The sequence below is a fragment of the Symphalangus syndactylus genome, chromosome 23 (genome assembly GCF_028878055.3).
Source record: "Symphalangus syndactylus isolate Jambi chromosome 23, NHGRI_mSymSyn1-v2.1_pri, whole genome shotgun sequence".
Classification (NCBI taxonomy): Eukaryota; Metazoa; Chordata; class Mammalia; order Primates; family Hylobatidae; genus Symphalangus; species Symphalangus syndactylus.
Window position 1 is genome coordinate 67,123,181 of NC_072445.2, and position 24,941 is coordinate 67,148,121.

Sequence of the window (24,941 nt, forward strand, 5' to 3'; positions counted from 1 at the left end):
CTCCACTAGATGGCGCCCAGCGCTAGCAGGTGCGGCGACTATTTCCACATCCTGGGGCCACGGTGAGGACAGTCAGGATGGACTGCAGCCCTTGGCACTGCTTCCAACCAGTGCAGCCTTAATCATTCTTTGTCCTTTGTAAGAAAGCAGGAATCTAGAGCATTCTGCCCCGTGGCTGCAGCTGTGCAATGTGAAAGGAAATGCAAACTTCAGCTTCGATCTGGCAACTTGGACTCATCAATCTCAGCCACAAAATCTGACCATTCAGGTTTAAGAGGCCTGGAAATGAATCACAATTTTATTTTTCATTTATCTGGCTTCTGGCCAATCTCAACCTTAGTTTTACTATGTAGGGGTAGCCCAGTTAGCCAGTTAATACAAGGGCACTGCTCTGGGTTTTGTTCTGTTGCTGGAGTGCATGGGAAATACAGTGGGAGAGAGGAGGTGAAAGGGAGGAAGGCTAGAGTATGAATGCGTTCATGGCTGAGACTGCATGTCTGCTGAGAAAAGCAATAGAGTTATTGAAGTGAGGGGTTGTGTCGTTTGTGGGGCTATGAAAACATAGCTGCATCTAAAAAACAGAAAAATTGCCATCAGGCAAACAGACACACTGGTAATTGTTGCAAAAAAGATCCATTGATTGATAGATGCAAAGATTTGTGAGTGAAACTTTGAGGAGAAACAGGATTGCATAGCCTCGAGGCATCTTACCTCAATTATTAACTACAAAGGGAAAGATGGTAACTTCACTATGGAAACAGCTGGCAGAAGCCTCCTCACCAGGCACTCCACAGCAGCCTCCCCAGCAGCAGGACCTGTCAGCATCACCCCCACCCCCATATGCCACTCCAGGTCTCATGCAGCGTCACTGTGTAGGATTCCTGCCAAAAATGCATCACCTCGATCGAATCACTCTAAAACTGCCAACAAACCCAAATCAAGGGACATTTGCTAAAATAGCTCAGTCCTCTCTAAAAGTGTTGTGGTCATGAGGGACAAGGAAAGGTGGAGGAACCGTCAGAGGTCGTAGAAGACCAAGACAGAGCAACTCATTGCAACACGGGATCCTGGATTGGGGCCCCCACGGAAAAGAGGAACATTGGTGGGAAAACTGTTGAAATTGGAGTGAAGGAGGTCTTTCATTTAGTTAACAGTATTGTGCCAATGTCAGTTTCCATGGAAGAGCAGGGCTGCTTTCATTTGGAAAAATGTGAGTTTAAAAAAATAGCTTGAAAGTCAGCTGTTTCATGGAATCAGTCATGTATGTGATTAAAATGGCTACATTGGTCAAAGATTCTTGCTATAGATACTAAGCTGACTTCTAAGACATTCACATTGTATGTTTGAAGAGAGGCTCAGATGCTATAATTTTTTTTGAATTAGAACATTTTTTTCCGTTCTTTATCATTTACATCATAACAGTTGTGAGGACATCACTAAAAATGATCATAATAGCTGTGAGGAAATGCGGACCTCAGCCTTGATAGGCTACTTGGACTCATCAATTTCAGCCGCAAAATCTGATTATTTAGGCTTAGGGGGCCTGGAAGTAGAACACTGTTTTTCGTTAATCTGGCTTCTGTTTAATGTCAACCTTATTTTTACTAAATAGGGGTAGCCCAGTTAGGCAATTAATAAAAGGGCAATGAATGATCATGATAGATCACTCAGGACTCTTTATTGAGCCCTCAGCATTTGCTGGATTCTTTACATACATCATCTCAGTTAGTCTGCACAATGGCCTTTGGAATGGATACCTTCATTTCCATTGTACAGATGAAGAAACTGAGCAAGAAGTAACCTGCTCTCCAGGCATAAGTAGCAGAGCCTTCCCCAGCTGCGCAGTCTGCATGCTTTCCTACCTGCTCGTGCCTCCTGAGGAGCCAGCATTCCACACTGCAGACACGCCATGCTTGCTAGTGCTCTGGCTGAAGGCACATGGCAAGTTATCAGTGGACTTTGTTACAAGTCAGGCTGCCTGGTCCTGTAGCAATGAATCTCAATGAAGCCTTTTGCTTGAAGGTACGAGTTCATGGTCTACACCATCCTCTTGTGAAAACTGACCTGGGAGGTCAACTGCCATTTAAATATCTGCTGTCCGTGGTTGAAATAGGGCACAGACTACAGGCTTAGCAAGATGATCTCTTTAAACCAGTGGTCCCTACAATTAGAGGCTTGCTAGAGCTAAATGTTTTTTCTTCCTTTTTTTTTTTTTTTTAAAACTGTGGACCTGTTCTAATTTCTACGGCTTTTCTTAGGACTTTTTTGTTAAAGTGACCAAGTAAATAAAAATGTAAACTGTTACAGAATCTGTGCTCCATTTTGAACTAGCACAGGTATATAAAAGCTGTGCACACTTCCCTAGGTTGTAAGACAATTTGCTTTTCAATACACCATCCCTTTCTGAACCAGAGTTGGGAATAAATGTTCCAGAGGTTGCTGCACACCTGCCAGCTGTGTAGCCTGGCTTGCCCCAAGGTTTTTCGAGATTCTGGGGCTGAGAGCAGAGGTGGGATCCAGGAGGGAACCGGAGCTTCTCAGGGACCATCTTTAGTGAAATGCAAGAGTCTAAGCGAAGTCCCTCTCTGGGCCAGGCCTGAGACAGCAAGGTCCATACAGGAGGCACCAGACATACCTTAATGTCCTCCAGGGCCCAGCCAGCCTTGCAAATAATTAAACCACATGTATGTGCGTGAGGCTTCTTGTCACAGGCAATTAAGGAATGATTGCTTACAAATCTATTTTTTGGGGGACTGGTAAAGACTCCATTTTATAGAGCTCCAAATTTCACATTTAAGAAAGATTAGGCATGTAAAGTAACTCTTCAGAATTTTATTCAGAAGTGATTTGCTGCAGTGACATTTGTTTTAACTTGTAGGCCACCACCCAACCAAATTCCCTTTGCAAAAGGGGTGGGAGAAAGGGGGTGGGGCTGTCAGCTGGCTGTATGGAGGTTGCTCTGAGGTTTTATGTGCTTCCCAAGAAAGACAGATTTGGGTCAGAGTTAATAAAAACAATGAAGGCAGTGGTTCTGTGCTGCCACCCATTTTAGATAGAGAGGCGAGGGAATCTTAGTTCATCTTGTTAGGATATAGCAGTGTTCACAGTCCGCCTGTTCAGTGAGGCTTTGGTAAGCATCTTTTTTTTTTTTTTTCTTTTTTTTTGAGACGGAGTCTCGCTCTGTCCCCCAGGCTGGAGTGCAGTGGCGCAATCTCGGCTCACTGCAAGCTCCGCCTCCCGGGTTCACGCCATTCTCCTGCCTCATCATCCCGAGTAGCTGGGACTACAGGCGCCCGCCACCACGCCCGGCTAATTTTTTGTATTTTTAGTAGAGACGGGGTTTCACCGTGGTCTCGATCTCCTGACCTCGTGATCCGCCCGCCTCGGCCTCCCAAAGTGCTGGGATTACAAGCGTGAGCCACCGCGCCAGGCCCGGTAAGCATCTTGTTTCACCCGTTTTGCACCTGGAAGTGTGGCTGACCCCAGACTTTGGGCACTGATTCCTCTTTGCTTCGCAGAGCTCGTTCTCAGGACCTGCAGCCCTACCGTGTGGTACAGGGAGGAGGGCAGGGAAGAGCTGAGGACTGATGTCCCCAGGAAACACCAGTGGTCCCTTCTCCAGAAAGGCAGGTGGAATTTAGCAGTGACCTGATGAATCTGACTGATGAATCGATATTTTGCTCCTATGGGGGGTGAGGAGGAAATCTGTTTTTCTTTCCTCATTTTTGTGTAATTTCCCTAATTCTCTTCATATGGAAAGCAGTTCAAAGAACTGAGAACCAAATACCTAGAAAGATTAAACAGAAAGTGACTATTTCAGTTACGAAAAAAGGCAAATCCATGCACGGGAATGAACCAGTCTAAATTGTGGTGAGGTGTAAGAAAAAATAAAGAAAACTGTCTCCTAAGCAGTGAAGGCATCGGATGGGGCAGTGAGCGATGTTCCTGTTGGGTGCGGCGTGCCAGGGGAGACGGAGGGCCATTTGGAGCTGTGCCCTGAATGGGAAGAAGATAATCCCTTGGATTTGAGAAGGCACCAGGAATTTGGAGTGTATTTTGGCATGATTTTTATGATGGGGTACATAAGAGGTTCTGATTCAAAAGAATAGAAGAAGGTGATCCTGGTCTTAGAACTGTGGTTAGGAGATGAGCAGTCTCATGGGCAGCTGGAGGACTTTAGCGCCAAGAACTGGCCCTGGCTACCAGATCTCATCTGCCAAGGGAGGGGACGGAAACGCGGTCCCTCAGAAAATACAAATGAACGCTGCAGCTTTTTATACCTAGATGGACCAGATGGCGTGATGCGATCCAGGAGTCCATGGGATTTCAGAGTGAGAAGGATCCTCAGAGATTAATACGACTTTGAAATTTCCATTGGAGGAAACTGAGTCCCAAGGCCATAGAGCTCGTTGTCCTGGCTCCTCCTCCTCCATTCCAGCCCCTCCAGCCAAGGACGAGCGCAGACTTCCACCCTCTAGCCCACGCCGTGCAGCCAGTGTGGACGTAGGAAGTCGTTTTTCTTTGCTGGCTTTTCTAAATTATCCAAATCTGTGCTTATTTGGAAAAAGAAAAAAAATCATTTACATACAGAATTATATAAAGCGAAACAGTGAAAGTCACCGTTTGGTTTAAAATGCACACTGAGAAGTAACTCAGGAATGGGCAACCGATATTGTATATTCTCACTTAGAAGTGGGAGCTAAGCTATGAGGATGCAAAGGCATAAGAATGATATCATGGACTTTGGGGACGTGGGGTGAGGGATAAAAGACTACTTACTGGGTATAGTGTACCCTGCTTGGGTGATGGATCCACCAAAATCTCAGAAATCACCGCTAAAGAACTTATCCGTGTAACCAAGACCCACCTGTACCCCCAAAACTATTAAAATAAAATGCACACTGATTTCATTCAGTCAGAACAACAACCCAGGGCAGTCAATATTGTTACTGCTGTCTTAGCCACAGGGAGAGCTCAGCAAGGCGAGGTACCCTGGGCAGAGCCACGCGTCACTGTGCCATAGATGTGCTCTCTCACGCAGACTCACAGATTTGAGCCTAGTACTCCTTCTTTGTACTCCAGCTTGAAGCCCACAGCAAAGGGCATATGGAGAGCGTACTCAGGCAGCCAGAGCATCTTTGTCTGGGGAGAGACACAGCAGGCCTGGCTCCTGCGGGGGTTGACCTCTTCCCTGACTTTGTGTGGCAGAGCTCTGAATGGGTCTCAGGTGCACAGCATTGTCTTACAGTGTGGAAGAGAGGCACGGGCAACAGGTGGAGGAGGAAGTAGGGAGATGGGGGTAAGCCCCAAACTCCAAAACCTCAAGCACCAACCCCTCCTGAGGACTCAACCCTGTTGCTTTGATTTTCAGAAATCATGAGGTCCAATGGATTTTGTTTAGCAAATACCGAAACAATAGTTATTGACCACAGTATACCAAACGGAAGAGACCAGCACCTGGGCGTGGACCCAACAGAGCATTTGTAAGTATGCTGATTTGAATATCATTTCATAGACTGTCCTGAGCCGTTTTCCTTGTGGGATGGGGGCTCACTGTTCTTATGGAAGGAAGTGGGTGCCCAGAGCCACCCAGCAGTTCTGCCTGCATTTGGACACTGATTTTTAAAAGTTTGCCTTTCCCAGAGTCTGGTGAGATCTTGATTAGTAAATCTGTGGAGGTTGGAGTTGCTGGTTCTGAGGGGCATTTAGGAGACGTTGCAGGGCTAGGGGCCTGGTTCGTGTGGGGCCCTGAAGGGTGTGATGCTGTCTCCAGGGCCAGGAGGGCCACATGCCTCACACTCAATGGTCCTGATTCCCTGGGATGGGGACATGTTTGCCTCATGGCTGCCTGCCCTGTGCTGAAGATGTAGGATGTGTCTGATTACTGAGGCTGGACAGCCAAAGCCCCCACTGTCTTCTCCACTCTTTCTGTCTCTGATTTGACTGTAACACGTGCCTTAGAGAGCCCGACACTGGGGTCGGCAGCACCTTCAGCCTTGGCTCTCCTCCAGGCATCTTCTTGGTGAATTATGGGGGCACCAGGGTCCCCAGACAGCTTGGCCTCTGTTTCCTGACACAGCCAAATCCAGACTGCTTCTTGGCTATATGAGCTCAGAAAAGTTATTTAACCTTTCCTGACTTCTCTTACCTTCACGGGACCATTCTGTTGTCCCACCGTGGGTTGTGTTGAAGACCACAGATGATGAGTGTAAAACATCCGCTTGAGAGTCCCACAGAGGCAGCTCTGGCTGCAGAGTCTCCCTGTGGGCCCAGGAATGACATAGCCTGGGGGTGGCCCAGGTCTTGCCCCACCCATTTGCTAGCCCTCCATAGCAGCAGATTGAAACTAGAGCTGGCCACATGTGCCCAGACCCACATCTGGGCCTGTGGGCGGCAGGGCTGTGACCCTAGTGTGAACCTGGGCTCCAGCTGGTGGCCTGGGCCTCCTCTGCTGAATCCTTGCTCCATGACTGAGCACGGGGGGGGGGTCCCTGTCAGGCTTGTGGGACTGGCTCCTGCTAACAGACCCCACCTTTACCAGTGTGTCTCTCGGGTAGATGGTGTGAGAATCCTTCCCAATAGAGGGGTCATGAGCTGCTGGTGGCAGAGGCTGTGCCGGTGGGGCCAAGGCTGCAGCTTTCCTGACCTGCCTTGCCCTTTTGTGTCCCTTGCCCTGACCCCACTGTACATAGCTCATTCAGTCATTACCTGTGGGTCCCCCATGCCAACAGCCTGGCACCGTGGGAGGTACAAGGCTGGAGTGTAATCATGGATGAAAGAAAGAGGCCCTTTAGCTTGGCAGGGGTAGTCACTGGCCAGGCACTGTCTTGGGGAGAAGACAGATGGAGACCCTTCCTCATCGCCACTTGTGCAGGCTCTGAGTCTGCAGTGTTTCCCGGGGGACCCCTTTCTATATCCAAGAGGCCCTTGGCACCCTGGAATGAGGCCAGATTTAGGAGGCAGGTTCAACAGTGAGCAGGCTGGAGCTGAGGAGAAACACACGGAGAGAAGAAAGCCAGGCCAGAGGTGTGGCTCTTGCGGCTGCCCAGGACTGTGTGTGGACAGGAGTGACAGGTCTTGAATAGGCGGCTGCCTGCTCTGGGACGCCTGGCTCACAGGGAGAGAGGGCCGAGAAAATCTCCATGACCCTAGAAAAGCCTACCAGAGAAACGCCTGCCGCCGTGGGGCTCGGGAGCATTTGGAGGGAGTTCCGACTCGGGCTTGCCCGGCCTCTCTCTGGCTGCCCAATCCCGGGCAGCCCAGTGGAGTCGATGGTCCAGCTCCAGTGTCTTGCAGGGACGATCTGTTTCTACATGGCACCGGCTGTCGGGTGGGGGATTGACAGCGACCAAGAGCATAGAGAGACGCCGTTTGTGGAACTGGAAGCTTCACCTCCCTGTGTGGCTGTCCTCCCTGGCACCCGAGGCTGACCGTCCGGCCCAAGCCTGTGAGCCCAGTGCCGCCAGGCCCACGGCAGGGCTGCCACAGCAGAGTCTCAGCAGACTGCCCCTAGTCTGGCCCCAGGGGCAAGTGGGCACCAGTGCCGGGGCCCAGAGACCCACCTGCACTCAGGGAATGGATGTATCTGATAGAGATGGGGCCAGTGGGGACTTCTGGGGCTCTGCAGGTGACAGTCTCAGCTGGCGAAGGGATCGCCCGGCTTCTGGGAGGTCATCCAGGGCCAAGGCACTGGGCGGTTCTGTGGGGACCTCAGGGAGCCTCAGCCCCATGACTCATTTTCCCTGAGCATCCCAGTACCCCTCCTTCCTCATGTCCTCAGGGTCGTCCTGTGATCTGGGCGGGGAGGACAGGCAGGTGGTGGGACACTGTGTGAGGTGGCACTGTGGCTCTGCCCCTCACCTGGCTTGAGCCTTTCGGCACGCCCAAGGTTCCCCCTTAGGTTTCCATCCAGCCCTGGTCTGGGGAAGAGATTTCATTTCCTGGGATGAAGTTGGAGAGCTGCTGTGTCTCCGTGAGCCCATAGCTTTCCCACCCACAGCTAGGGCTCTTTGTGCCACGGCCTCTGTCCCAGCCTCGTGTTGCCAGGACCGTGAGCATAGGGAAGCCGAGGCGGGGGCTGACACCACACTCCAGGCCTGGCCATGGAGTCAGACGGGAGGCCTTCCTCTGCAGCCTCAGCCTTTCTTATCCAAACACCTTAAAGCTGTCTTCACAGCCCGGTCTTTTGAGGTCAGCGGGATTCGCACAATGTACTAGGTTTGTGGGGGCATGTGCTGGCCCTGCCTTGTGTGTCTGGCCAGGGGCCTAGACTGTGCAGTAATCTTGGTCATGGCAAACCTTTCCAGATATGGCTGAGTTCCCACAGTTGTCCACGGGCCAGGGCCACTTTCAGGCACTGGGGGCGGCACAGGAGGCAGCCCCGACGTGGCTCCCAGGAGGGCGGGGCGGCTGCTTGCCCCTGTCCACACTCCCACGCGGCCTGCTGGGTTTGGGCTGATTCATAGGTCGAGGAAAATCCCACAAGCGGTACAGCTGTGTCCCCTTCCTGGGGAGAATGTCCTTCTTGTGCTTTTCTCCTTGTTATGCATTTTTAAAGACTTGGAGTCTCTTTTCTTAACATAGGAAGTCTGCCTGGGCTGCAGAAGGAATAGAAACAGTTCCAGTGTGTGGGGAGTCAGTATCGCCGGCTTTTACGTCCCCTTATGTTTGGGGTTTGTATTCTTCCCTAGTTCTCCACACCCCATGTAAGTCCCCCACATTCGGATGCTTCTCATCTGCCAGAGCCGGAATGAAACACATACCCACATGCAGGCTTCCCCACTAGAAGGTGTCTCCCCCGGGACCTCCACGGGCCTTGCCGGCTCTTCTCCAGCCTCCTGTTCCCTCTGCAGCCTCCTGTGCGTCCATGTGTCATCTCTGCTGCGGTCAGGCTGTGAGCTTGTGACCACTCCTCTCTCAGCTGTCCCCAGGGCCCAGCACAAGGCAGGCGCCTCTTCCCTGAGGACAGACCCTGCCTGCCTTGTTCACTGCTGATCCCACAGCCTGACGCGGTGCTGGGCACAGAACAAGAGGTGAAAATCAGCACTCCATGAATGAAGGAATGGATGAAGGCCTCGCTAAGGGTTGTCTAAGCAAATACAGACAGCAGTCTCCAAGGCGGTGGAAACCAGAAGCCCTGGCAGTCTCAGAGTAGGAGCCAGCTCACCAGTTAATTTGTAGCCGTGGTTTTTTGCACACTTACTAGTGGGCATTGAAAGCCATGCTAACGGACCCAGCGGATGTTTGGTGTTGATCCCAACAACGAGCCATCCCTCACCTCTGTTTTCTCTAATTTCAGATTTGAGAATGGCAGTGAGTTTCCCTCAGAGCTAGAGGACGGGGATGACCCAGCAGCCTACGTCACCAACCTGTCGTATTACCACCTGGTCCCCTTCGAGACAGACATTTTGGACTGAAACTCTCTATCAGGCTTCCCCTGCCTCAGCTGTTCACTGCCAGCTCTGATGCTGTCCACTGTGCTGACCCCCATGGTCACAGCTGCTGCCCCAGCCCTGGACCTCCCAGACGTCCCAGGCCCCACTGACGCCAGGAGGCCTGGGTGTCCTGCAAGTGGAGCAGCAGGGGCTCCTAGTGGGCCAGGCTGACCGCAGAGTCTCCAGCAAGCTGAGGTCACAGCCAGAGGCCACAGGGCCTGTGTTCTGAGGGTCTTCACTCCCTGCTTAGTGCCCACAGGGCTGCACACTGCCAGGGCAGGGACAGTTCCTGTGGGGCTCGCTCCCACTGTTACTGCTTCCTGGGAGGTGCATCCCTCTTGGTGAAGTGGCCTAGCGCCCCCCAGCCACCCTGACTCCCCACCATTGCCTCCCACGGCAAACGCACAAAACGTCTTGAGGGAGATTTTGACAAGTTGCCCATTCCAGATGCCACAGGCAGGGGGTGTTTAGTAATCCAGGATTTCTCTGAGAACTGGGATGTGTGGCCTTTTTTTTTTCTTTTTATCTTTTATCTGGAAACTGGGTTTGGGTCAACCCCAGGAGTGTTTGCAGAAGGCCCAGCACAGTGGGGGGTATTGGCTGCAGGGCGGGGAAGGCATTGCTGACCAGATGCCTGTGTGAGCTTGGACTGAGCGTTGGTGGTTCTTCCCAGAGGAAAGGAATTTCTTTCCGGCCTGCCAGGTCTCTGGGCCTTCAGCACGGGTCCCGGTGCTGCAGTGACACCACCCTGGGGTGCTCATTGACGGAGGTGCCATAACGAACTTGAAAGGACGGGAATCAAGAGGGAAGCTGGGGCTCCCCTGCCCACAGGAGAGGATCGCCGTTCTTCAAGCTTCTCTGCTCACTGTCTACTAACGACCGACATTTGCTGATGTAAATAATAGTAAATTATTGAGAATTCTAATTCTTTTACACAGTCTGTTTTTAATCTATTTTAATTAAATAAAATCTATGACTCTACTTTGCGCTGTCCAGAATGTTTGTGTATAAAGGCGTGGTTCTTTCTGTCCCCTGCCTTGGGACAGGGTGGAAACTGACTCCTGGGGCCCGGCCCCTCCCCCTCTTCCCGTCACATTCCATGAGTGAGAAAGTGTGTTATGTTCTTACCCTAGGGAAGTGGTCTGCCCAGATTGAAAAATGGACACACAGCTTGTTTTATTTTGGAGTGAGAAGGGGGTTGACTTAGGGTTTTTTCTTTTCCTCCATTTTTCTTTTTGGCAGCCACAGGAATTCTCTTTGATGACTCAGCTGCAAAGCACATGGACTTTCCTTTGGTTTTGCATTTCCCTCCCTTCCAGCTGTGTTGTTTAAAGCATCTTGATTTCAAATAGGCTAGTAGGTAGCTCACTCCGGGGTTGACCAGTTGCCTTTCTTTTCTTGACACATCAAATTCGGTTCTGTGCAAGGATGAGGCTTCCTGCTTAGTAGCTAAGATTAGAATTGATCAGCATGTTCAATTAATGCCCATCTGACTTTTAAGGATTTATTCATGGATTCGTCTCATCCGTTTCACAGAGGTGCTTCTCCCCAGCCATTTGGTCACTGCGATGCAGCTTCCTTGGCCGCCTCCTTGCTCAGGCCGTGTTCCTCTGTCAAGACTCGAATTTGGCTCCCCAGCCTCATCCCCTGCTCAGCCTTCACTGAAGAAGTTTTACTGTTACCAGTCCGTGCGCAGTGAGGTCTTGCCAGTAGGGGGTGAGATGTTTGGACATCTGTTGTCCTATTAAGCACATCAGAGCATTCTCTGGCTTCCTTTTTTTTTTTTTTTCTGGAAAAACAGAAGTCTTGTAAGTCCATTTTTTGTATTCCCACACTTGAAAGAGCCATAAGTACAAATAAATGTTTCTTTAGGTGCAAAGATGCATGCTTACTGGCACTCAGCATCACTGTTGGAAGCAGTATGGAGTGGTGGCGGCTATGGCAAACAGGAGCGCTCAGACGCTGCATCAAGGGAGCAGCTACCACTGCTCAGTTTAGCTGGTTGTTTTGCCTGCAAGTATGGGCCTGGTATGGCCAGATCTAGTTTTTCAATAAAAGCTAGAAATCTGACACTTCTTTGTGAAATATCCCAATTTTGAGGTGTTGGCAAAAAATAAGTAAATAAAAATAAACAAAAATATATTAGAAACTTGACCAAGTGAAAGAATTGTGAATTGTCAGCCTCTAAACTGTCATTTCAGAAAATCGATACCAGAGCAGTTGAGGTTCATGTGTGAATTTTCATTCTTGTCCGCATATTCCTCCAGGGACTGGCTTCTCTCCTAATTCACTCTCAGGTTCTTCGTGCTGCTCTGGCAACTGAGACCCTTGGCTGCAATGGCTTGGACACTGCCCTTAGTCACTGACAATTGTGTGAAGGCTGCTGTTGTAAACTCCACTTAACTACCTTAGGCTCCTGTGAAGTGGTGGGCAATTCAAACAAATTCCTGTTGCCAAATTAAATCATTTAAGTCGCCTAAGTTTCCTGTTTGAAAAGTGCTTTCGGCATACACTATTTATGGGCTGAGCAATCATCCCTTCTTTGTCTGTTTTGTAATAAATGCTCATTTTCATGTATGAGGCCTGCCTAAAGTGAAAAATGCACAGTGTAAACATTGCCTAGTCCCGCTTGTAATGATTCCTGCAGAATTGACACTCTCCAGCACTTCCCTCGTTGTGGGGAGGCACACGGTAACGGAGCCGACTGTGGGCTCATCCATAAGCATACGGTTCTCATGGCTGTAACATTTAATAGAAGTATATGTGGGGGTGTTGGCAGCCAAATTGCCTTGAGCAATGTGTCCTAACCTTCACTAGTTTCTCCTGTTGGGGATAGGACGTGTTCTTGGTTTCATTTTAGAAGCATTCTGTCAAATTACAAGCCTTTTTGTTGCAACTAAAATTGCTGTCCTGTGTCCTCTGTGCCTTCTGCAGACCAATATTCTCCTCTAGGCCCAAGGACTTAAAATGCAGACTGTATTATTTTTCAGCATGGCAAGGCCAACAGATGAGGAGGTGGCTGCCATTGAAAAGAGAGTTTGCTATACAGGCAGAGCCCAAGTCGAGGGGGCACATATGCCCTGGGGAGCCATGTGAGAAGCACCAGGGTAGGTCAGGAGGCAGAAGGAGCAGGGGAAGGCATAGCAAGAGTCTTTATTGTGGTTTCTGTGGGGAGGAGATAGGGAGGCAGACTAAGCAGTCTCCAAGATTGGTCAGTTTGATAATTTCAGCAGGCTCCACGGAATAGGGGCTGTCCCTAGTTGTCTTGTACCTGGTCCTGGGGTGATTAGGGCAGATGGATGGTGGCCCAGAGTATGGAAGCCAGTAAGGGTGGTTGGATGTGGACTCTGGAAGGATTGGTGTGCATGTGCCAAGCAAACTAGCAGATGAGTCCTTTGTCATCTCTAGGAACTGGCTAATTCCTGGAGGGACAGTCCAAGGTCAGCATGACCCCATAATGTCAAAGCATCAAATACAGAAACCAGAAGCCATGGTGATGACACACACCAATCCCTGTGGACCCCTGGTTGATAGAGATTTGATTTTATCTTTTGCGGGAACACAGAGAAAACCAAACGTGGCATGCCTGTATGCTTCATTCAAAAGACCTTCCAACATGAACAAGGCTCTGTGTAGATATCAGTGTTGCTTTTTAAAATTTGAATGGGTGATATATTCCTGCGGTCCAAAAATTAAAAAGCTTTGAAAGGTTTTGTAGAAAGTATTACTCTGCTTCCTGTCCTTATTCTACCCCCCAAAATTGATTAGTTTCTGGTATATCCTGCCAATATTTCTTAATGCAAATGCCAAATGAATATAAGCATACACTTTTTAGACAATAGCTAAAAGAATTCCTCTGGAGTCTATATGATTTAGCATTTATGGTCAATAATAACGTGTTTTGAAGCTATATCTATATCTTCATCTGTCTGTCTCTCTTATCTACCTGAAGCACTTCGGAAATAGATGATCTGCTCAAACTTGATAAGTTTTACTTCTCAAGGGCTTGGTTGATATGCAGTACATCATATCTTAAATAAGTGTAATTTTATTAGGATTCTGGGCAAAACATTACACTTCCTATTATTCGCTCCTGTCTGTTTTGGGGGTGGAGGTGACGATGGGGTGGTGGGGAGGTGGCCAAGGGCGGTGAATTTGCCACAGGCCAAGGGGATGCTCTTGGTCTTACAGATAGTAACCTTGAGAACAAACTTCTCTCTTGTGGGCACACTCATATTAAACAGTCTTGAGGCAGATGTCCAAACACCAAAATCGCTGCCCATTTATGTATTTACAATAGAAATAACTGACCCCAAAATCAGAATACTTAGAAATCACGTCCTGCCAGAGTGTTTACTCCCTACAAGTGGGAAAAGTCAAATAATGATCTAAATCTGGCTCTGCTAACACAGCAAATGTAATAGAGGGAATTAATTACATTAATGCTACTGGAAATATTGTACAAAGACTTTGGAGTTTTCACAGAAGGCATTTTCACACCAAAAAAAAATCAATAAGCAATTTTAAAAAGTGACTATATCATGCTTTTTCTTTCTCCCTGTGGACAAGTGAAAAGTTGACATAGGCAATGAGTTTATTGGAAATCTCTGAGGTGAATGAAGAGACAACAGGAATGAATTCACCCGTGGAAGTCTAAGCCATAGTATCTCTCATGTCAGAGTGGCCTTGCCTACAGTGTGACTGAAATGTTCAGACGTGGGTTAGGAGGGGGGACCCTCTTCCTAGTCTTAAAGAGTCCCAGCTCACCAGGGAAACATTTCTCCAGGAGGAGTGTGATGGTGGGAAGACAGGGCACTTACATTTCCATGCTCTAACTGTGTCCTCTTGGATGGAACTATTATGGCTGACTGCTGGATTAGACACTCAAAGTTGGTTGGCTTGGTCTAGATACCTCTCCACCAGATAGTGCTTGATGGGCAATGAACAAGTTTGCTTCTGCATTGCTACTGCGGCTGACTGCCCTTCCCCTAACACATTCTTCCTTAGACACTTCAGTACATTTAGACAGGTCTTACAGCCAAGATGCAAGATCCATTCTTTCTATTCAAAAATAATTTGAACATATCGTTTATTCTAATCAATTAAGTGTCAATTTTGGAATATAACATACAAATAGCAATATTTTATTATGATTTTATTTTATTCTTTTAATGATAGGGTCTCTGTTGCCTAGGCTGGAGTGCAATGGCATGATCATGGCTCACTGCAGCCTTGACCTCCTGGACCCAGGTGATCCTCCCACTTCAGCCTCTCAAGTAGCTGGGACTACAGGTGTGTGCCACAATATCCCACTAATTTTTTAAAAATTTTAATAAAGACAGGGTCTTGTTATGTTATCCATGTGGGTCTAGAACCCTTGGCCTCAAGAAGTCTTCCTGCCTCAGCCTTCCAAAATGCTGGGGCCGAGAAGAAAGAACAGATCTGGAGGTGGAGATTTTGGAGGATCGTAACAAAAGAGGAAATATGTAAAGCCATGAGACTGGACTTGATCACCACGGGAGCAAGTATAGATAGAAAGGAGTTCTGAGGACTGAGCCCTAGAGCTCCCCAACATTAAGAGGTGCCAGCAAAGCAGAGTGAGGCACATGTGAGCTTGTGTTACGCAGCAAATGCTAACTGATACAAGGGCTAATTTCCTTCATGTGCTAAGAACTCCTCCTCCTCTTTCTTATTCAAAGAACCCCTATGAATCAATAAGTAAAATAATAATAAAAGGAGAGTGAGAAGGGCCAGGGAATAGGAGAAAAGTGAGGAGAATGAGGAGTCTTGGAAGCCAAATGAGGAAAGTGCTTCAAGGAACAGCCAAGGATCAGCACATAAGAGATAGTTATTATACCTACAATGAGGATGGGAAAAGAATGCCAGATTTGAACACAGCAGAAGTCACTGTCGACCTTCACAAGAGCAATTTTAGTGGAGTGATGAGGGCAGCAAAGACATGATTGGAATAAAAAGGTGTATAGTAAAAATTCTCCTTCTCCCTCTTATCAGTCATCTGCTCATTTCCCAGAACCCCTATCCCCACCCAGGGAACCACTTTTATTAATTTCTTATTTATACATTGAGAGTTTTTATGCAAATATAAGTATACATGGAAAATACATATTCTCTATGGTTTTTAAATTTAAAAGTTAGCATTCTACGTATACTTCTCTACACCTTGCTATTTTTCCTAAGCTATCCTAAGGCTCTTTCCTATCTGTTCTTAAAGAGCTTCCTCATTCTTGGTTGACTTCTGTACAACGGTTCATTGTGAACATGCCCTGACCAGTTCCCTGTTGATAGACATGTGGGCTATTTCCAATGTTTTATTGATGATTATACAAACAATTCTTCAGTGAATGACCTTTTCACAATACATGTGTGGGTATATTTATAGGGCAATTCTTCCAAAGTGGATTTCTGGGTCCAAGGGTAGATGATAATTTGGTAGATGTTGCAAATTTCCACAGTTTGCATTCCCATCAGCAACATGTGTGAATACGGTTAAGCCTCTATTGATGGAAAGTGAGATTATTTCAAATATTTTGCCATGGCAAAATAAGCAGCAAAGGATACACAAATATTCAAATATTCAAGAATTTCTTATGCATGAGAATATATTTGCAAAATAGAGATCCTGATTGATTTGTAGGGGTTCTTTCTATTATCATGTGAAGGAAATTAGCCCTTGTATCAGTTAGCTTTTACTGTATGAGACAAGCTCCAAAGTGGACAGCTAAACAGCTGTTTATTCAGCTGCTGGTTCTTTGGGCCTACAGTATGGGTTGGGATTAGCTGGGTGGTTCTGCTCTGTGGGGCCAGGGTAGGCTGATCTTGGCTGGGCTTGTTGAGGAACAGCTAGAGTGGGAGTGCTCAGCCGGGTGGTTTTTTTCTTTCTGCTCCATGTGGTCAATCAGCCTCCATCTAGCTGCCCTAAGCTTTTTCACAAGGCAACTCATGGTTCAAGAGCAGTCAGGCCAAATGCCCTTGCACAAGTGCTTTTCAAGCCTCTGCATCACATTTGCACTATCCCATTAGCTGAGACGAGTCAAGTCCAGTGTCCATGTGGTAAGACACTACCCAAGGGCATGGATACAGGGAGGCATGAACAAATCAGGGTCATTACTGTGATCAATCCATGGTGGCGCACAAAGTCCTAATCTTAATTCTCTGTCATAAGTATTTTGGGTTATCACTCTAGTCTGTTTATTGATAAAGCAAGGGACTGTGCTAGAAGTGGCGATGATCCTTGAATCAGCTGATCACAACAGTTTCAGTTCTGGAATATGAGCTTCCTTACAGTGAAGCTCTTGCCTTCTGTAGAGAGACCACTCCTGATGGTGACGGAGCCATGAGGACCGGGTGCAGGACTATGCATGATGTGGAATGGCCTCACTTTCGTGGCTTTAAAAACAAATTTTTATTTTCCAAAGCAGTCGTCTTTCCTTCACTCAAAGGGAGCTTAATGACCAGGTATCCCTCTGGCATTCCACACAACCCAGCAGGACAGGTTTGATCTCTGCTGATTTCAGCTGCTAATGTGTTTCAGTGGAAACAGACCGCATCCAAGCCAGGGCTTTCAGAATCACGCTGGGACAGTCAGGTGACTGAAGCGAAATTTTGACTCATCGAAAATAGTCTTCTTGACCCTTGTTCCCATCTAATTTATATTTTTCATTTCATAAATGGAGTTGACTTGACTGAGTCAGCCCAGGAGCCTGCTGTTTTGGGGAGAAAAGTCTATAATAAAATCCATGAAATTAGTCCTCTGAGAGTGTGGGCAGAGAGGTGACAGTGACTGTGCAACCCCTGAGGCATGAGTGTTTCTGTGACGTGATGCTGTCACCCACATGCAGGCCTGAGGAACCAAGGAGAGCCCTTGACAGGGGGCAGGAAGAGGAGGAGAAAGAGAATTGACTTTTATTAGCACCTACTGCATTCCAAGCACTGCACAAGGCACTGTGTATACAGAGACACATAAGATGCTGTCTCAGTCCTGAATAGACATCAGCTAGCATGAAGAAATCCCACAAAAACACAGTATCAAGAAGGAAGTGGAGAAGGTGGAGCAGATAGAGAAGGAGGAAAAATAAAGAAACAAAAGGAATTACAGCAAAACAAGGGTAGTGAGAAGGTACATCAAAGACCAACTATCTGGTGGGGCATTGGAAGATTTTCTTAACCACTGTCGAAAGAGGCCTTGACTATTTCAGTCTCTGGTTCTCCTGCAGATAGCCTCAACTCATGGAGAGTTTGAGCTTCAAATCCACTCCTGGTTGCAGGGGCAGGATCCACTGCCTGTTTATCCCTGAGACTGCCCTGCACTCCCTGCTCAGATTTGAGAGTTAGAGTTATGTGGCCCAGAGACTTCTTTCTCTAAGCTAAACTCCTTTGGCATGTGATTAGCATCCAGACAAGAGCTGAGCAGCTTAAAGTCCCAGGAACTACTTCAGGGGCCCTTGGGTCTTATTAAATGAGATCAGAGCCCTGGTGTGTCCTGCCCAGTGCCAGCATTCCCACCCTGAAAAGATGCCTTGCACACAGAAGGCAAGAAACAACCACACATTGAGCGAGTGTGTCATTGTGTCTGGACCAGGCTAACGCCTTCCCAAGCACCAAAGGTACCCCAGGGAGTCTGAATTTTCTCTGGAAATGACCCCTTCCTTCTCTCCCAGCTTGATCTTCAGTAGTCCTGGGGCGGCTGTGAGAGGGTATTTGCTCCTCTCCTTCACTGGAATTTCTCCTCCCACTCACCAGAAAGAAAAGAAGAATGAGGAAGTGTACATGACAGATTCTCTGTGTCTGGCTTATTTGTTCAAGGAACACATTTGGGGCCAGCACCCAAGGATAAGGGAGGGCCCTGCCATGCTCCCCTGGGGACCGTGGAGGGCAGGATGTTTGGTTTCTGGGCTCATCAGAAGCAGGTGGCAGTTGAGGTTTGGAAGATCCCAGCTCATCCAGTGGGCAGCAGCCAGATGGCAGGAGCTCCCCCACTGAGCAGGTGGGCTGTGGTCTGGGTCTCCGGAAGCCACACAGGCCTGGCTTGGGGGGCACTGGCTCTGCTCTGCACCTGCCCTGTGCTCATGGGGAGGCTGGGCTTCCGACTGGCTTTGATGGAGCACCCAGGAACCTGATGGGTAGAGCCTGGCCTGGACCAGCCTTGTTCTGTGTGGAGCCCTGATGCCTCGCCTTTCTTCTGCCAGGATCCTGCTCCCATATTTCATGCTGGAGTGTGTGCCCTCTCCAAGCCCATGGCCCCCAGAACCACGGCCCTGTCATCCATCAAGCACATGTTGCATCACCAGGAGTGGGGCTCCTGATGGATTAATTGCTTCATATGTCGGGTTTACAAACCTGTACCTCCCTACTATCTCTCTCTCTCTCTCTCTCTCTCTCTGTCTCTCTGTCTCTCTCTCTCTCTCTCTCTCCCCCTCCCCCTCTTTCTGTAACACACACACACACACACACAGATCTCAGAACCCACACCATCCATTCTGTTTGGCTGTCTCTATCACAGTGAGCTAGAAGCCAGTTTTGGAGATGAATTGACTGGAACATCTCTACAAAGTTATATTTTCACAATTTTTTTTAAGAGACAGTGTCTTTCTGTGGCCCAGGCTGGAGTACAGTGGTGCCATCACAGCTCACTGTAGCCTCAACCTCCTTGGCTCAAGCGATCCTCCCACCTCAGTCTTCTGAGTAGCTGGGACTACAGGCACATGCCACCATGCACATCTAACAGGCTTGATTAGATTTCTTCATTGACTTTATTATCTTCTTGATAATCAATTTGAAAAACTGACATTGAGCAGGGCCTAGCTTATGGTTGCCTTAGTAGGTTGGCAGGAGTACCCCCGATTCTTTAGCAAGCCTGGCTGTTTTCCTTCTCAGACGCAAAGTGGTCAAGCCTACTCTTGGCAACCATGATTGACTACGTTCACTCCCTTCCCTGATTATCTCATCCAGATAGGTCCAAGTGCCATTCTGTTGTTACTTGCTTGCTATTAGTAATTGTTACTACACTTCAGTAGTGAAGTAATTTTGTTGTAATTCTTCTCTTACAGTTATGTGTTTATTTATTCATTTTTATTTATTATTATTTTTTGAGACAAAGTTTTTGCTCTTGCCACCCAGGCTGGAGTGCAGTGGCATGATCTCGGCTCACTGAAACTGCTGCATCCTGGGTTCAAGCAATTCTCCTGCCTCAGCCTCCTGAGTAGCTGGGATTACAGGTGCCCACCACCACGCCCGGCTAATTTTTTGGGTTTTTAGTACAGATGGGGTTTCCCCATGTTGGCCAGGCTGGTCTTGAACTCCTAACCTCAGGTGATTCACTCGCCTCGGCCTCCCAAAGTTCTGGGATTATAGGTACGAGCCACCGTGCCTGGCTAATTTTTTGTATTTTTAGTAGGGATGGGGTTTCACCATGTTGGCCAGGTTGGTCTTGAACTCCTAACCTCAGGTGATCATCCACTTCACCCTCCCAAAGTGCTGGGATTACAGGCTTGAGCCACTGCGCCTGGCTTATAGTTATGCATTAATAAATGTCAGAGCTGCTGTGGTAAGTCACAAAGGCGGCACTAGAGCACAGGCATTGTACAGTCTTTGGAGTCAAACTGACCCAAGTTCAAACTTGGCTACACCACTAAACAGCCATGTAATTCTGAGCCAGTCACATGACCTCTCTGAGCCTCAGTTTACTCAACTGAAGAGAGATAATAACTACTTGTCTGGGTCAATATGGGAATTAAATGAAATAAAGGATATAAATCTATTAGCACAGTATCTAGGATACGTGGCCCAGCAAAGATAGAGTCTGTTACTGGACATCTATTTTTGGAGCAGTCTATATTAGAGTTTGGTCTAGAAAAACTTGTATTTGTTTCTTTACCGATAAAGCAAGCTGTTCATTTTAATACGTACAAATTTATATTTCTAAGTGAGTGTAAGAGGGGTTTGCGGGTTTGCAGGTTTGCATGATTCACAGCTTGTGTGTCTACAACTGGGTTCAGAGGGAAAGCCAGCGCCTGTTCGTTTCTGAGGGTGGAGCAGACCCTGCCCTCCTGTGGGCATCCTGTGCTCTCTGGTGGTGCTGTGAGGTGGACAGATCATTGCTGGGTAAGACCTTTCTCATCTCTTCATGGCTAGTTAGGGTGAAAACACTCAGCACGGATCGGAAGAATGTGCCCTAGGACTGGGACAGAGAAAAACAGGGTGGAGAAAGCAGGTGAAGATCAGAGTTTGTTTTGAACGTAACCAGCTTTTGTGCATCACTGTCCACACTCGTGCAGGAAAGGCCCTGGGGCATGCTGTAGAATTTCAGCCTCCCTAGTGGATGTTGGCCCTGCTGTCTGTCCTTCTTGGAGGAGCTGAGATGCTGCCCGGCCCTCTCGACCCCCAGACATAGGCACTCACACACAGAATGACTTCACAGCCCAGCCTCCTTGCTGCCTTTAACTCAGTGAATCTGCTGTCACACTGTTTGGTGACCTTGAGGTACAAACGCCTGATTATAGTACAAGGAGTCGTCTCTTCCCTGGGTATTAAAAACATTGTTAGGAGTCAAAATCTCAAACCAAGAGCGCAGGCTCTGATGGTTGGATTGCAGCACTCAGCCTGTGGGCAGAGGAAGGGTCGGGGATTCAGTGTCACAATAAATGCCTGGTCCTACCCAGAAGTCGACCCTGAAAATGTTGAGTATGGACCTTGAATTGTCTTAGCAAAGCTGTGACAAAATGACAAGCTTAGCTTCAGGACTAAGTGGCCTTGTTAGAAACCAGTTTCCTCTATGAATGGACTTGATGGAAGGCCAAGCATGTGAGGGAAGCCCCCAGCCTACCACACCGTCTCCTGCTCGAAGCTTTTGGGAGTTTTCAGGAAGATGCAGAGACATTAGTTTATGTAAAGCCACCGGATAGCTGTGAGCATGACCTCAAAGTCCATCCTCCTCCACTGTCTTCCTTCCACTGGAATTTGGTGTGATTAAAAGGATTTGGGCTTTAAGTCTGAGACACATGGGTTTAAATCCTCCTTCCTTCCTGTCTGCATTCAGTCACTGGTCTCGTGAATAGGTGTAGGACAGATACTCTGTGTGGGGTCTGGGGTTATAGACAAGGCAGACGAGGGCCCTGGCCCTGAGGGAGTTTACATTTTAGCTGGAATGACATGCAATGCAGTGGTTAGTTACAACAGGGATTGTGACCAGCTAAGTGCATGTACCATGGAGAAACACGATGTGGCTGCGGGTCTGAGGGGGCTTTCGTGAGTGAGTGACTTAACTGAGTGCTGAAATGTGGAAAGAGGATAAGTGAGGGGGTGGGACGTGGAGAAGAGCAGCCAGAGAGAGAACAGCATGTGCAAAGGCCCTGAGGCAAGAAGGAATCTGGCCCAAGCATGGTGACACTTCAGTTTACTACCTGCTTCCCTACAGTGCTCAAGAAGAGTGAGTTAGGCTGGGCACAGTGGTTCAGGCCTGCAATCCCAGCATTTTGGGATGCCAGGGCTGGGGGATGGCTTGAGGCCAGAGGTTTGAGACCAACCTGGGGAACATAGTGGGACCCCCATCTCTGTAAAACATTTTTTATAAGTATCCAAGGGCAGGGATACACATATGTAGTCCCAGCTACTCAGGAGGCTGGAGGATTACTTGAGCCCAGGAGGTCAAGGATGCAGAGAGCTATGATTGCACCACTGCATAGTGCACTTCAACCTGGGTGACAGTGTGAGACCCTGTCAAAGAAAAAAAAACAAGAGTGCGTTGTAAAGAACAAACAATGAGTGTGAAGTGCCACATTGGCTGGCTCATAATAGGTCTTCTCTTTTGTCCAAGGACTTTGAGTGTCCACCTCCTCCTTATTAAAGCCCTCTCAAACTTTGCTTTTCTTGAAAAGAGTGGAATTTAGATGATTTTGCAGCAATTGGGATCCAAGAAGCCAGAAGCCCCACATAGCCCAGGACTGGCCTGTGAATGATAAAGAGGAGGAATTGTGTTATTGAGCAAACAAGTAGGTGGCAGATGCTGCTGCCTCAACCAGCTCTTGGTGGGACTGGCTACAAGGGTGTGCGTTTTCCACTGTACCTACCTTTGTCAAAAAATTACTGGTTCCTTCCTCACACTGCATGAACAAGCCACATGACTATAGGACTTCTCAGAGATAGGTCTCAACTGAGGCTTGATTATTCATATGGATGGATTAATTATGATGAATCAAGGGGTGCAGCATGTGGGTTCACCAGTAAAACGAGCCCGTGTGGACAGAGTTTGGCAGAGACAGGACCTGCTGCTCCGCCCAATTTAATTTAATGCATGCCTGGGCAGAGGGGTTTCTTCAGTCCTGACTTACCCTTGACTTCCCGGCTACACTCTGTGGGTTTCAGGAGTGACTTCTCCAACACCTTCTGGACCAGGAGGAGAAGCATTGTCAGGGCCTGTCCCTGGGGTCCTGGGCTCCGAGGCCAGGCTACATTGATCTTGAATTGACGATGGCTCTGCTGAGGTTGCTTTTGTGTGTGCTTCTTGATGGCTTGTTGTGAAATGTGTTCGGTAGTAGTCATGAAGCAGATCTTTGGCATAAATTTTCATCCCAGCAAGGAGTGCATGAAATTGAAAATCGGCAGAGCCAAGGAGAAGGAGCCCAGGCTCCCGACAAATGGGGACTCCTTGGAGACGTCCCACCTGGATGGCGGGAGCAGCCTCTCTGGGGCCTCTGAGTGCTCTGCTGCCCCACATCACCTCCTCACCCTGGCAGAGCCTGGCTCTCTCCAGGGACCCCACTTTACTTTCACTGCTTCCAGGAGAGGCTGCTAATTTTCCATGTCCTCCAAGATTTGCCCATTACCACTTGCAGACCAAAAGCTCTCTCCCGCACAAGCACCAGTATCTCTGAGGCTCCAGCTCCTCCAACCTCCATTCCATAATCCAGGGCCTCATAGCTCCCCATAGTGCCTCCTCACTTGCAGGCATGCTGACAGTGCAGCCCCTTAGCGCCTCGCGCTCTAGTCCTCCAAACACACTGCCTTCTGCTGGCCTCAGACACGCACTCACACGGCCACAAGCTGGACTCTAATGATATGAAACTGTGCAACCTAAAAAGAATAAAATCAAACCTGCCACTCTTTGGCTGCAACCTCTTGCTCTTTCTAGCTTAGTGTCTTACTGATTCTAACTGCAATCAAAAGCATATGTGTATGTGTTTGTATGCAGGTGTGTGTGTGTGTGTGTATGTGTATATATACTATATATACTATATATACATATGTATATATAGTATATATACACATGTATATATAGTATATATACATGTGTATATATACTATATATAATATATACTATATATAATATATACTATATATACATATATACATATGTGTATATGTATTTATTGTGTATATATAGTATATATTTGTGTGTGTATATATATATACTTTTGTGTATATATATATACACGTGTATATATATACACGTGTATATATAATTGTGGTAAAATATAGATAAAATTAATCATTTAAACCATTTTTAAGTGTACAGTCTAGTGGCATTTAAGTACATTTATAATGTTGTGCGACAATTGCCACCATCCATCTCCGGAACTTTTCCATCTTCCCAAACTGAAACTCTGCACCCCTTAAACGCTAACTCCCAATTCTCCTCCCCCAGCTCCTGGCAATCCCCCTACTATTTTCTGTCTCTGAGAGTCTGACTCCTCTGGGTACCTCATACAAGTGGAACCACACGGTATTTGTCTCTCCGGGGACTGGCTTGTTTAGCATTACATTCTCCAGTTTCCCTCTTGTTGTGGCATGTGACAGGATTTCCTTCCTCTTTAAGGCTGAATCATATTCCATTGTGTGAATATATTACATTTTGTTTATCTACTCCTCCACTCATGAATACTTGGGTTTCCACTTTTCAGCTGTTGTGAATAATGCTGCTAGGAACAAAGTATCTATTTGAGCCCCTCCTTTCAATTCTTTTGGGTGTATACCCAGAAGTGGAATTGCTGGATCACATGGTAACTCTATGTTTAACTTTTGAGGGACTGCCAAACTGTTTTTCTCAGCAACTGCACCATTTTACATTCCCACCAGTAATCCGCAAGGTTCCAGTTTCTCCACATCCTCGCCAGCACTTGCTATTTTCCATTTTCTTTGTTTGTGTTTAAGTAATGGCCACCCTAATGGGTATAAAGTGATAGCGTATTATGGATTTGACTTGCATTTTGATTTGCATTTCCCTAAAGATAGTGATGCCGAGCTTCTTTTCATGTATGTATTGGCCATTTGTGTGTCTTTGGAGAAATGTCTATGCAAGTCCTTTGCCCGTTTTTGAATTGGGTTGCTTGTTTTTTTGTGTTGCATTGTGGGAGTTCTCTATATATTTTTGGTTGGCAGTTTTTTCTCCCATTCCATGCGTTGCCCTTTCACTGTGTCCTTTGATGCACAACAGTTTTTAATCTTGTTTAAGTCCAAGTGATCTATTTTTCCTTCTGTCACTTGCACTTTTGT

The 24,941-nt window shown here is 47.6% G+C and overlaps 1 protein-coding gene across 1 annotated transcript in view; it reads left to right on the forward strand.

Annotated features, from left to right (window-relative positions):
* The window catches only part of PXDC1 (PX domain containing 1), a 31,241-nt gene extending 20,826 nt beyond the window's left edge, over positions 1 to 10,415 (forward strand). The window contains exons 4-5 of the mRNA XM_055263415.2: positions 5,372 to 5,483; positions 9,299 to 10,415. Of these exons, the coding sequence (XP_055119390.1) occupies positions 5,372 to 5,483; positions 9,299 to 9,416 (230 nt within the window). The 3' untranslated portion in view covers positions 9,417 to 10,415. The remainder of the gene's footprint in view (positions 1 to 5,371; positions 5,484 to 9,298) is intronic.
* The last annotated feature ends 14,526 nt before the right edge of the window (positions 10,416 to 24,941 follow it).